This window comes from Equus caballus, chromosome 10, assembly GCF_041296265.1.
Source record: "Equus caballus isolate H_3958 breed thoroughbred chromosome 10, TB-T2T, whole genome shotgun sequence".
NCBI lineage: Eukaryota > Metazoa > Chordata > Mammalia > Perissodactyla > Equidae > Equus > Equus caballus.
In genome coordinates, this window is record NC_091693.1 from 44,280,727 (window position 1) to 44,295,303 (window position 14,577).

The window sequence follows — 14,577 nt, forward strand, 5'->3', positions numbered from 1 at the left end:
TGGAAAGTAGCAGCATTCCTTTTGTTTCTCTTTTCTTAATTAACTTTGAGACTTGGTCTTCAGCAACCATGGAGGGAAAGTAGTATTGAGAGAAGTTATAAAGTAGTTGTGTCAGGCAGGTAAATATACTGAGGAAACACAGTGGATTAGAACAACGTCAAGTACCTGTTTGAAGTTTGTCTTTCTTAAAGTGCAGTCATTTAGCCTGGGTGTATGATTTTTCTCCAGGAATACTCAATTGCTTGGGTTCAGGCATGGAAAAAGTAGATAATTGAGCTCAACCAGGTTTGGAATTTTGCCAGGTAAGCATAACAGGGGGAGTAAGGAAGACACTTCACTCCCTGGCCCTGAGATAAGATGGGTATGAGAAGGAAAAGAGCATCCTTGAGAGTGAAGAGTAGTGATTAAGGGTTAAAACTCTAAAGTCAGACTCTGAGTTTAATCCTTGGCTCTGCCGTTTGTTAGCTGTATCACATTATAATTCTCTGCCTCAGTTCCTTTATCGGTAAGTATGGATAAGAAAATAGTGCTTACCTCATAGGATTAAAGGAATTAAAGTATGCAAAGCATTTGAACAGTGCCTTTCATTTAGTAAGCACAATATACGGTTAGCTAAGATGCTGTTACCTCTGCTGCATCAGAGGAAGTCTTATCCTTGAAGAACTAAGACTAGAACGTGGCAGGACGTGCAGAGAAAAGCTGAAGATCTGTTGATCACGTATTGGGACTTTACTAGAGTGCGTACCATTTGAAGATTTGAGACTGGGTCAGATGAGGGGACGTACAGAGCCTCAGGGTTATGGGTGACATTAATCTATTTGTGAAATACCTGGCAGGTATTGTCTTCTTGCCATATTGTTATTAGAACTCCAGGGAAGTTCTAATTTTTCTGAATTAACTGGCTTTTATAAGTTGGTTAAATAAATGATTTGCTAAAGATTGTTAGTGAAAGTGTCAACATTGAAACCCTGAACTTTTGACCAAAATGAAATAGATTTGTTAGTAATTGTCGCATTTATTTGTTAGATGATAACAATTACTGAATGATAATTTTTCATTTAGTTGAAAATCTACTTTACATATAACATTTTTTAAGGTACTTTCTCTTTCATAATCAACAGGTAGGGTCCCCTATTGCATGCTGCCTTAAATAATTTATTCATTTGTATTCTTGGCGTGTGATAAAACACTTGGACAGTCCCCAGATATATTAGAATTGGATAATACTGAATATTTCTCTTCCTGCAACCCTTCCCCTACCTTTCATGGCAAGGGAGGGAGGGAAAGGGAGAGCTCAGCTAGTGATAAACAAACTACCCAAAGGATCTTTGTGTAGTTATTCTAAAATTAGGTTTGCTCATTTTTTTAACCGTTGAAACAAAACTTTTTAAAATTCAAGTGGTCTGTGGACTGTTTCATTTCGTATTTAGTTTTACCTTTTAAGACTATAAAGTGTGAAAACATAAATCTGTATTACTTGACAATTTTCTGAGGGCCTAATCTGCCTAGAGAAATCTATAGCTTTTTTTAACAGCTATTTTGTTTCATTTTTACATTTGAATGAGCCAAAACACTACACTAAATCATGTTTTATGAAAATTTAGGTCCAGTTTATCTGAGTTGTAAGTTTGAAAGAACTGCAACTAAATTCTCAAGTAGACTACAGATCAAGTCAGAAAAGCTACTTATTAACAGCTCCTCAAAGAATGATTGTAAGTGCCATCTTGACTTACCTACATCACTTTAAGAAAAAAAAATTAGAATTTTGATTGATTGATTGATTTTTACATTTTCAAGTCTCCTGGTAATATTAAATAGTTTCTTATTGTATCTACTGGGAAGTAGTTTTTTTTTTTAATTCAAACAAGAAAGCTCATTTGATAGCAGTGATGGAAATGTGTATACTATGGTGAGGAATCTTGATTGTTGTGATGGTTTTATGGGTGTATGTATTAGTCAGAATTCGTCAGGTATGTGTGTTAAATATGTGCACTTTAATAAAATAGTAAAAAAAATCACATTTGGCGATGACACATTTTAATTTGCATTCATGAGACAATTAACAATAGATTAGTAAGGGTCTTCCATTTTGCTACCAATAAATTCAGAGCCATATCTGATGCTTAATTATAACTTATTAGCCTCATAATTAGCATACTTGCTTCCTAGTACTGTGTTTTATTTTTAATGGTGGTAATAGTGGCAATAACTTTTCAGAGTATTTTCTATGTGCCAGGCACTCCGATAACTTTAATATGTTCTTCCTTTAATTTTGAGAACCACTGAGGTAGATATCATCTCCTTTTACAAATGAGGAAACTGAGGCTTGGGCATCTTGCCCAAGGTCGTACAGCTGCTATGTAAGTGTTAGAACTAGGATTTGGATTCCCAGCTATCTTGACTTTAACCCCTGTGTTTGGGGACTTTGCCTTCTACTGCCTGTCTTTTCATGGGCTGGGGTTTCTACAAAACACTTGTTTTTTTAAATTGAGTATGTATGTTTTTTGCCCTTACCGCCACCTTTCTGGAGAAGAGGCAGCATATGAAGTTTCCTTGATGCAATATGGGAATATGTTATATTTGCATTATGATCTAAGTGCAATTTGGGTGGGCCATTCACAAATTCTTTGTTAACGAAAGATCAGATAAGCACAGATGAAAGTAAGCATTTAGAAACTTTTATAGCAATCTGATGTTGCTGCAGCAACTAAGTTCATGATTTAATATTTTAGAAAAGTATCATCAGTGATAAATTGGGGGGGGGGAACTTCCTTCACAGATAGCTTGAGGAGTACTGATCTAAGCCATTTTAAAATAAAAGATGGAAAAATGGACCTGAGAACTAGAATTTGCATTTATTATATATTGGATGAGAAATTCAAAAGTGGTACATCCCTAAACTTCTCTTCTGATTTATAATGAGTAGTTTTATTTGCATTAAAATCATAGAAGAAACATAACCAAATTTTTAGTCCTAGGATCTGACCATCTTTTCACATAAAAGAAAGTACTGCAGCTCCTTGCTGATGAAACTTCTACAGAATATCCTTTTCTCATCTTTGAGCTGTTTTCATAAGATTTTGCTTTTCTTGTTCTACTTGAGTGTTACAGGTGTGTATGCCATGTGAAGTTTTTAAAATCACATTTAAATATTTAGAATTTTTTAGCTAAGTAAGTAAGAAAATCCAAATTTCTTACCTCACTCAACTTTTTTAGCTGTGAACGCATGCAAGAGTTATAAATGCCACCCTCTTAGCTCGTCATTATTGGTTAGTATTTTTATATTAAATAAGGAAAGTATGTCTGAAGCATATGTCACTTGAGTTAATATTGCTTCACAATTATATCATTACTTTGATTATAGATAACCCCTATTTTCATTGATAAAAATAATTACTAAATTTCTTCTCGGGTTAATCTTCCCCATGCGTGAATATTGTGTACCTCATCTTCAAAATGGATGTGTTATATCTTATACTGGAAATATTGCTAAGGAAAAAAAATGTCCTGTCAGTAAACTTTCTACACGTGCTTTATTCTGTCTACCACTAGTGCCTTCTTAGGTTTATTGATTAGAATTCAGTTATTTTATACTTTTTTATACCCTTCAGAAAATTCAGTCAAGTTGATTTTTTGTTTCCCTAAGTTTAATTTGGCTTTGTGGTTCATTCTTCTCTGATTTCTCAGAGGCAAACCTAGAAATGTTTCAGTTTGTTTGAGGGTTCATTCTAACCTTCATTTCATGTACGTCACTGGCTATTAATATTTATTAGTTATGAAAGTTTATGACTTTGTTTTAGTATGTCAGTCTTTCAGTCGTTGGTATCTGAAGCACATATTGGCTCTATGTGTGCTAGTGTATATAGTTAAATCTAGTTTTAAAAAATTTTAGAACCCACAGGTTGATAAGACGACTTGCGTAATTTTTAATTTATCCCCAGTCTTAACCACAATACTTAAACCACTGTGCATGAATCCAGCTTGATCCTCACTATTGTAAGTTATATGCTGTGGAACATACAGATATGTATAAAACATAGTTCCTGCTCTCAAAGACTTGGGCTCTAGTGGGGGAATTGCGTAGCCAACTCTTCTATAAAACAAAATCAATTTTTTTTTTTTTTTTAGATTTTACTTTTTCCTTTTTCTCCCCAAAGCCCCCCGGTACATAGTTGTATATTCTTTGTTGTGGGTCCTTCTAGTTGTGACATGTGGGACGCTGCCTCAGCGTGGTTTGATGAGCAGTGTCATGTCCGCGCCCAGGATTCGAACCAACGAAACACTGGGCTGCCTGCAGCGGAGCGCGCGAACTTAACCGCTCGGCCACGGGGCCAGCCCCAAAACAAAATCAATTTTGAAATGAAAGGTTAAGATGCTTTTTGATTTACTAATTAACTTCATATTTATCTTTAATTTCTCAGAGTACTTCAAAATAATATTTTATGTTTGGTTTGCTGCTCTGAGAGTCCAGAGCCTGAAGGTATAACAAGGAAGTGGAGTTTTTGCCTCATAAACTTTTATATTATTTGTTGCTACAGTCAAATCAAGACTTGCCTGGGGCTGGAGGATTTGCTTCAAAGATGAGTCACTCACATGGCTAGTGACAGCAGACCTCAGGTCCTTCCCACAGGGACCTCTCCATAGAGCTCCTTGAAGTTTCCTTATGATGTGGTGGCTGTATTTAAGTTAGCAATTAACTCTGCAGCAAGAGCATCTGAACCCCTTTTAATAATTTACTTTGTAACTTTGGTTCCTCCTGCAAACTCTTTTGTAGGTAATGATTTTACATGATTTTGGAACTGGTCTCTAGTGGGACACTGTAGGAGGATGAACACAGAAGAGCTGGAATTATTGAGTGACTCCAAATACAGAAACTATGTAGCCGCCGTTGACAAAGCACTAAAGAATTTTGAATACTCCAGTGAATGGGCAGATTTGATATCGGCACTTGGAAAACTTAATAAGGTATGGCTGTCTTATCCATTTCATAAAAAGGAGTAAAAATGAAATTCCTGTTTATAGTTATTGGATTTCTCTAAACCTTGAAGTAAAGGATTTAAAAGCATAATGAGACCTCAGAATTACTTTTGGTACTGCTGTTTTACTCATGAATTGCATGCCTGTGTAGTGAGGCATATTTTTAAGGCCAAAACAATAGTGCTTGAAAAGTATAGTTGTTACCATCATTACCTATAAAAACACAAGACTAAGAAGCAAGTGTGCCAGCTGTGAGAGCTAATAACTTTCTGTAGTTGAGCAGCAGATGTGGTTCTGGAGTTCCAGGCAGCAAAATGAAAACCTGCATATGGAAAGCAGTAACTATGATGTCCTTTCCAAATGGTATGTGGCAGTAAGGAAACAGTTTACATCCAGGCAAGCCTTGGTTATATTCAGCACCTTTTACAAAAGTGACAAGCAGTCGCTTAGAGCTGGGACCTTGGCCTTGAATGATCTTTATTGACATGTCTGGTTTTTATCCACTATTATTATGGTGGCATCACTGATCAACTCATAGCTTTAAATTTGGACCCTGTTTGTTTTTTTGTTGTTTTTTTTCTTGACTTAGACCAAATTTTTCTCACCTCACATCCATGGTTTTGATTTTGGAGAGATTTTTTGGATTTTTTTTTTTTATGGGTGTTATTGAATAGGAATACTTCTAAATGTTAAATGGGCTGGAGGAGCAGACAATTATTGGGAAAGAAATTTGTCTTAAAATACATAACAAGGACACTAGTTTTCAACTTTCTTCTTACCATAGATAATTACTTTGATATCTTAAAAGAAAAGCTTTCATTTTCAGTGTGCCAAGGATTTATCTTAAAATTAGATGCACAAATTTCTGTTGGACATATTAACTTCAACATGTATCGTTTGAGGTTTGATAGATTCTCTAAGTTTTCATAACATACCCAAGAAATTGCTTTCAAAAGTATGAGTTTGCTTTAAGATAGGTTCTTTCTTGTTCTGAAGAATTGCTAGGGAAGTATGTTTAAAAGCAATTCATTAAAATGTGAAAATTAATTTGCCTAATTAAGTTCATAATTAGATTTGGTTGTTTGTTTTTTGGTGAGGAAGATTGATCCTGAGCTAATATAATTACTGTTGCCAGTCTTTCTCTTTCTGCTTGAGGAAGATTGTCGCTGAGCTAACACTTGTGCCAGTCTTCCTGTATTTTGTATGTGAGATGCTGCCACAGATGGCTTGCTGTGTGTAGTCTGCACCCATGATCGGAACCTGCAAACCCCAGGCTGCCAAAGTGGAGTTCATGAACTTAACCACTATGTCAGGCCAGCCCCAGGACATAATTAGTTTTTTATAGTTAATCAATATTCGTGAAAATATATTTCACTGTATCCAGATGACACAAAGTAGGATTTCCAAGTGATAGATGAAACTTACCTAAAATTGTGGTGAAATATGTCAAGGGTTTTATATTTATCTATATATTTGTTGAAGATAGTCTAAATACTTGTTTTAGCATAAAATTTTGTTTACTAGTATACTAAATTTTCATGTTATTTAGTTTTCCAATTCAGAAATGCTTCTAAAAATTGGTGCTATATTTTTTCTCATTTTATTTGATATTAATAGAATTTCTTTATTGAAGCATTTTATTTTATATATCATTAAATTTCCTTCTATAGAGGTACTTATGGTAATAATAATAATTTTCTTTAAAATATATGTAAATATTGACTCTGCTTCTATGTCCAAAATTCAAATTAATATTCTAGAAATAGAAGGCAGCTAGTTTGAAAAAATAAAATATTTTTCATAGCTGTATCCTTAGTGGTGTTTTGCCCTTAATTTACTTTTCATGTATAGATCTAATTTTATTCACATTCATTACATCCATTTAAAAATTGAATTAAAGACTTGCAGTGGGAAGAACATTGAAAATGTCATATCTAAGTGGACTTCGGTTAGAGCCTCCACTTTTTTTATGAACTGTGAGATCTAATTTGCTGGCTTTTCTGCTGTACTGCCTTGGGCAGGTCATTTTATATATTTTAACCTCAGTTCTTTATTTTGTAAAATAAAGGACTTCTTGTGTGGTTCTTCTAAATTCAGTTCTAGTATATTATTCCGTATTCATTCTGAGTGTTCATTTTATAATTTCTGGCAGCACTTGACCATAATACTTTGAAGAACTACATTTATAAATTCTTTTTGTTACTTAAATAACTAATCTCCTTTGGGTGGTTTGTAAGATAGGATCTTCTATAAATTCCACCCTGATTGTTATCTCTAAAGAAATATTATGGTTGAGTAAATAAAGCAAAATGTGTTTGGTCCAATTGGGAAATTAAGTTAGTAAGAACAAATGGACAATTATAATCTCCTGCAGATTCTTGTAAGCATTAGAATTACTTGCTATAGTATGATACTCTAAAGCTGTGGTTGTCCCTCTTCCAATTACGTGTCTCTGTTGAGGTCTGGTTTTCTTCATGTATTTCAAACAATGTATCAAAAATAGATTGAAGGCTGAGTGACATTGAAGAGTTGCAAAAATCTAAAACATTGCCTCTCTTCTGCATATATTTGCTTTGGAAAATATTATTATTTTTCATAAAATATGTTATTTCTGTTAGCACAGAATGGATTTATTTTTTTAAAACAAATTAATAAATATTTTTTTAAATTCTCAGTTTTAATTTCATATACAATATACAGTGATAGATGTAACTGACAAAAACGAAAGTTCTTCAGTGTCCTCTCAATTTTTTTAGAGTATGAAAAGTTTTTTAAGGGTTTTTGATAATATTAAAACATGGAAATAAAATGAAATATTTTGTTCTCAACTGAATTAAAATGTTTTCTTCAAGGTTTTACAAAATAATGCAAAGTATCAGGTAGTACCCAAAAAGCTGACCATAGGCAAACGCCTAGCTCAGTGTCTACATCCAGCATTACCAGGTGGAGTTCATCGGAAAGCGCTTGAAACATATGAAATTATCTTCAAAATCATTGGACCTAAGCGACTTGCCAAAGATCTTTTTTTATATAGGTAAGAATACTTTTACACCTATTTACATATAAATAAAATATATTCAACTATTTTTGCCTTTTGCAATAAAAGCTAAAAAATTGAAAACTCAGTGATGGAGGTTTTCAGATATTGATCTTAAATATTTTGATAGTGATTCAGAAAAATTTAGAATATTCCTTAATGTACGACTTTTTTCCTCCTTAGATGTCATTCATGAAAAGTTTTTATTCAAAATTGTTGAGACTGCAATGTGTTCTACCTTTTAAGCTTGAGAACTACCCTGAGAAAAAAATAAGATACCTTGATTACTCAGCACTTTCAACATTGTTGACCATTCTCTACTTGAAATATTCTTTTCTCTTGGTGTCTGTGAAGCCACGTTCTCCATTTTAGTTACTTTCTTGATCACTTTATTAGCCTTTCCTCCTTTCCCTGAACTCTACATATGGAGTTTTTAGGGCTTGCTTAGTCCTGTACGTTACCTTTTCACTTTATTTTCTCTCCTTGGGCAAGCTTATCCATGCCTGTGATTTATCTTTTATGTACTGAATCCCAACTTGATGTCAGCAGTGTTGGCTTCTGCTTTAAATTCCTGCCTTACTTGCCATTTCTGTGTGGATCTTGAAAGGCAATTGAAGCTCAACTTGTCCCAAACTAAACTTGTCCTCTTTTCCCATAAACCTGGCCTTCTGCAATGTACTGAAGCTCAGTAAAGGGCACCACTGTCCATTCCATTTACACAAGCTTGATATCTGAAAGTTACACTTGATATCATGTTTTCTTTGGCCATATTCTTCTTCTGCCTGAGTACATTCTGTCACTGAGAGTTCTAACTCGTAGTGGGTAAGAAGAGAGGCAGTGGAGTCTAATGATTTATCTTTACCACTAGCTAGTTCTGTGATCCTGGGACATTTTCTTCACTTCCGCGTGTGTATTCTCATCTGCAAAATGGGAATAAGATTACAAATTTCATAGGTTGTTAATAGAATTAAAAGAGTTAATATATGTAAAGTGGTTAGAACAATGTGAGGCAGAAAGCAAGTGTTCAATAAATGTTACCTGTTGTTCTGATATATGTCCCAAATACATTTACTTCTGTCTCACTTCACCAGCAGCATCCACTCTAAGTAAGCATCATCTCTAGCCTGGTCTTTGTCACTGGCCTTCTCACATTCACACAACATCTGCTCTTATTCTCTTATACTCTTTTCTCCACACAATACCAGAGTAAACTTTTTAATACATTAAATAGATAATGTCATTCCCCTGTTAAAAACCTTCATTGGCTTCTTCGTGTCACACTATAAGAAAAATTCAAATCCTTACCATGGCTTCTACAGCTTTATGTACTTTGGCCCTGGCTGTGTCCCTGACACTCAGCTCCTACCACTGTCCCCCCAATTTATTCCATTCTGGTAACACGGGTCTCTTTGATTATTCTTCCTCATTTTCTTTCCTTTTCCTTCACCCTGTAATACTCCGGTGTAGATCTCTGATCAAATATCAACTCCTTGGAGGAGACTTGCCTGATTACCCTGTCTGAAATTGCCCTCCCTCTAAATCTTAGTTCTCTGAGTTTTACTGTGATATATTTAGAGTAGATATCTTTTTATATTTTCTGTTTGGGATTCATGGGGGTTTTTGAATCTATGAATCAATTACTTTAGTCTGTTCTGGAATCTCTTCAAATTGCCTTTATCTATTCTCTCTCCCATTTTTTGGAACTATGATTAAACACATGTTAGATTGTCTCACTCTGGCTTCCTCTATCCCTTAACTTTTCTTCCCTATTTTCAAACTTCTTGTCTTTGTGTATTGCCTTCTGGGTAATTTCCTCTTATGTAGCTTCCAGGTCACTAATTCTCTCTTTTTTTTAATCTATATGTAAAATCTTTTCTTTTTTCCCCCTTCCTTATTGAGATATAATTGATATATAACATTGTGTAAGTTTAAGGTGTACAACATAATGATTTGATATATGTATCTATTGTGAAATGATTACCACAGTAAGTTTAGTGAACACATTCATCACCTCATGTGATTACATGTTTGCGCTTATGCCAGTATCATACTATTTTGATTACTTTAGCTTTATAATATAGTTTGAAACCAAAAAGTATGATACTTCTAGCTTTCTTTCTGAGGGTTGCTTTGGCTATTCAGGGTCTTCTGTAGTTCTAAATGAATTTTAGGATTATTTTTTCTATTTTTGTAAAACAATGCCATTAAAATCATGGTTGGAATTGCATTGAATCTATAGATGGCTTTCAGTACAATGGATAGTTTCACAATATTAATTCTTCCAATCCATGGACACAGGATATCTTTCCATTTGCTTGTGTCTTCAGTTTCTTTGTTAATACCTTAGTTTTCAGTTTACAGATCTTTTACCTCCTTGGTTAAATTTATTCCTAAGTATTCTGTTGTTTTTGATGCTGTTATAAATGGGATTGTTTTACTTATGTTTCAGATAATTTGTTGTTAGTGTATAGGAATGCTACTGATTTTTGTATTTTGATTTTGTATCTTCAAACTTTACTAAATTCTTTGATTAGATCTAACAGTTTTTTGGTGGAGTCTTTAGAATTTTCTATGTATGAAATCATGTCATCTGCAAATAGAGGTGATTTTTACTTCTTCCTTTCCAGTTTTGATGCTTGTTCTTTTTCTTGCCTGATTGCTCTGGGTAGGAGTACTGTGTTCCCAGTACTATGTTGAATAGGAGTGGTGAGAGTAGGCACCCTTCTCTTGTTCCTGATCTTAGCGGAAAAGCTCTCAACCTTTCATTATTGAGTTTGATATTAGCTATGGGCTTATAATATGTGGGCTTTATTATGTTGAGATATGTTCTTTGTATACCTAATTTGTTAAGAGTTTTTGTCATGAATGGATGTTGAATTTTGTCAAATGCTTTTTCTGTGTCTGTTGAGATGATCATATGATGTTTTTGTTTTGTTCTGTTAATATGATACATCACATTGATTGATTTTGTGTATGTTCAACCATCGTTGCATCCTGGGGATAAATCCCACTTGATCATGGTGAACAATCTTTGAATGTGCTGCTAAATTTGGTTTGCTAGTACAGTTATGCATTGCTTAATGGTGGGGGTACATTTTGAGAAGTGCATTGTTGTGTGAACATCATGAAGTCTACAGACACAAACCTGGATCATATAGCCTACTACACACGGAGGTACTAATCTTCTGGGACCACCATCATATATGCAGCCTGTCCTTGACTGAAACATTATTATGTGGCACATGAATACTTTATTGAAAATTTCTGCATCTGTATTCATTAGGGATATTGACCTGTAGTTTTCTTGTTGTGTCTTTTTCTGCTTTGGTATCAGGGTAATGCTGGTCTCGTAAAATGAGTTTGGGAGTGTTCCTGCTTTGATTTTTTTGGAAGAGTTTAAGAATGATTGGCATTAATTCTTTAAATCTCTGGTAAAATTCACCAGTGAAGCCATCTGGTCCTTGGTTTTCCTTCATTGGGAGATTTTTGATTACTGATTCAATCTCCTTACTAATAATTGGTCTATTCAGACTCTATATTTCTTCCTGATTCAGTCTTGCTAGGTTGTATGTTTCTAAGAATTTTCTGTTTCTTTTAGGTTGTCCAGTTTGTTGGTTGTATACTTGTTCATGTCTTTATTTTTTAAACAGTTCTGGATTATTTCCTCTTCTTGCAAATGCTGCCATGTCTGTGAAACCAACATTGCTAAGTTTGTATGAGATCTATTACCTGCCTTTGGGTAAAACACTGAAGCCTGGTCTACAAGGATTGCTAACTGGTATTCTTCCTGGCTTAGAAGAAGGATCAGAGTACTATGAGAGGTAAGAAGGTGCTGTTACTGGTGCAGCTAAGTAATCGAAGTCATGGATTTTTCACCAAGCATTCTTAGATCAGTAATGTTGTAACCTTACAAAAATTAATATTCTAGACACTTCATTATATCACCTGAAGATTTCTGTAGCAAAAAAATTGTTGCAGCTTATGCTGTCTATGTCTCACTCTGAAAATACAGCTAGATAATAAGAGCACAGACTTGGGAGGTAGATGGATTGAGTTCATATCCTACAATGTATTAGCTTAGGAAAGCTTTTTTAATATTTCTGAACTTTTTTCAGTTTCCTCATCTATAAAACAAACATAATACCTATTTCCTTGTGTTATTGTAATGAAATCACTTAGTCCACTGCCCAGCACATATAAGTCACTCAAAAAATTGTCACCCATGATTTAAAATAATAATACTATAGATAGGACATTTATATTAATTAAAAAGTTAGGAAATTGGGCCTTGTGCCGACTGTTTTTAGATTGTTAATGGTGGAAAGTAGCCTAGCACCAAGTGCAGAGCTGTTTCACTGGCTGTTGGCATGATACTCTTGATATTTTAACTTTTTAAAGAAAATTATTTCATCTATTTTGGAGTCTATTATTATTTCTTTGGAAATTAATAGTTGTAGACAATGCATGATGGCATTTTTTAAGTATCTTTAGTATCAACTGATATTCTTACCAAAAAGGAAATTTGGTAATTTTAGTTGAGGTGGCAAAAATAGCAAATGTCAAACTTATTCTTTTTAAGTAGACTTAATTATTTAAATTTAAATAATTTATTCTTATACATTGATCAGCTACACTACTTTATTGTGTTTCATCTGTTCCCACAATGCAGTAAGGATCTAAACCTGAAAATATTGGATTACCCTTATATGCAATTTTGAGAAAAAATAATTTTGTCCTCAAAGCTGATAAGTTGATTTAACATTTTTACTTATTTGCTTACACTTTAGAAACATAATGTGAAATTATTTTATTTAATTTATAAATCAGTTTTGTTTTAAATTGTTACATTAACTCCCCTAAGGGAAGCATAGAATCAGTACCACTTTATAACTGTACTAGTTACAATTAAAAATTTAAAGAGTCAGCCATGTTGGCCTAGTGGTTAAAGTTCAGCATGCTCTGCTTCAGTGGCCCAGGTTTGGTTCCTGGGAGCAGAACCACACTGCTTGTCTGTCAGTAGCCATGCTACGGTGATGGCTTACATAGGAGAACTAGAAGGACTTACAACTGGAATATACAACTGTGTAGTAGGACTTTGGGGAGGATGAAAAAAAAGACGAAGATTGGCAACAGATGATGGCTCAGGGAAACTCTTTCCTAGCAGAAAAAAATACTTGGTGAATCAAGGCATGTTTATTATGAAAAGCAAAAAAATTTAACATAGAAATAAATAATGATCTTTATGACAGTGATTTGTCTTTGTTTGAGTTTCTATAACAAAATATCAGACTGGGTAGCTTATAAACAACAAAAACTTATTTCTCACAGTTCTGGAGGCTGGAAAGCCAAGAGCAAGGCACCAGCATGGTCGTGTTCTGTTGAGAGCCCTCTTCCTGGTTCATAACTAGAGCCTTCTCCCTGTGCCTTCACTTAGTGGAAGGGGCTGTGGAGCTCTGAGGGGTTTCTTTCATAAGGACACTAATAGAACACTAATCTCATTCGTGAGGGCTCCACCCTCATGACTTAAGCACCTCCAAAAGGCTCTACCTCCTAATGTCACCACCTTTGGGGATTAAGGTTTTAACATCTGAATTTGGGGGGGACACAAGTATTCAGATCATAGTATTATGTTTGCCAGTTATTCCACACAAGTTGTATTTAGAAAGGATTTGTAAACATGTTCTTCTTTTAATGCATAGATAAATTGAGGCCAGAAGGGATTATACTGTTAGTATTAAATCACATAGCAAGTAAACACTAGAATTTATCAGATTCTCTTGATCCTGAGTCTGCTGTACTACAGTGTAATATATTTTTATCTATTAAATTGTTTATCTTCTGCTAAAAGAAATTAAAGGTAATTAATCTTTAAATGTAATCCTTAATAAAGCAGTAATGCATCCTTGATTTTATCATAGGTCTAATTCATTAAAGTTGTTGTGAATTATCTAGTATGATTTCAAAGAGAAGGAAACATTTGGAAATGTCCTTTAAGATTTTGTAGAAAATCCACAGAAGATATGTTCTGCTATAGGATTGCTATTAACTAAAATGTATATAGTGTTTAACAGCCCACTGAGGTACATAGGACTTGTGGTGTGTTTGTTATCTTTATTTTACAGCTGAGGAAACTGAAGTGAAGCAAGATTAAGTGATTTCCCCAAAGTACACAACTAGTACATGGTGGAGCCAGGACTTAAATCCAGTCCTCTGATTCTAAAGTCTGTCCTGCTTCCAGTCTAACACACTCTTCTCCAGGGCAGAGCGTATCTCTACAGCATGGATGCCTCCATACATTCTAGAAGAGAATAATGATTTGTTTTTAACACCTTCTTAAACAGCTTTTTTTTTGTGCCTCAGAACAAACACATTGTTGGAAAAGGTTGCCGCTGCAGTGGACCAGTCAGCGTTCTACAGTGCCCTCTGGGGCAGTCTTCTCACCAGTCCTGCCGTGCGTTTACCTGGAATCACCTATGTTCTCGCCCATTTGAACAGGAAGCTTTCCATGGAAGATCAGCTTTATATAATTGGCAGTGATATTGAGCTAATGGTAGGTCTACATA

The 14,577-nt window shown here is 34.5% G+C and overlaps 1 protein-coding gene across 29 annotated transcripts in view; it reads left to right on the forward strand.

Annotated features, from left to right (window-relative positions):
* Positions 1-14,577, forward strand: part of DOP1A (DOP1 leucine zipper like protein A) — a 91,518-nt gene that overhangs the window by 16,461 nt on the left and 60,480 nt on the right. For 21 of the 29 annotated variants that reach the window (XM_070225201.1, XM_023650718.2, XM_070225186.1 and 18 more), the window contains 4 exons: positions 4,775-4,965; positions 7,830-8,011; positions 11,665-11,835; positions 14,375-14,564. In XM_070225201.1, the coding sequence (XP_070081302.1) occupies positions 4,828-4,965; positions 7,830-8,011; positions 11,665-11,835; positions 14,375-14,564 (681 nt within the window). In that variant the 5' untranslated portion in view covers positions 4,775-4,827. Of the gene's footprint in view, positions 1-1,604; positions 1,713-4,774; positions 4,966-7,829; positions 8,012-11,664; positions 11,836-14,374; positions 14,565-14,577 lie in introns of all 29 variants that reach the window. The other 8 variants (XM_070225198.1, XM_070225205.1, XM_070225187.1 and 5 more) reach the window with 1 other exon arrangement.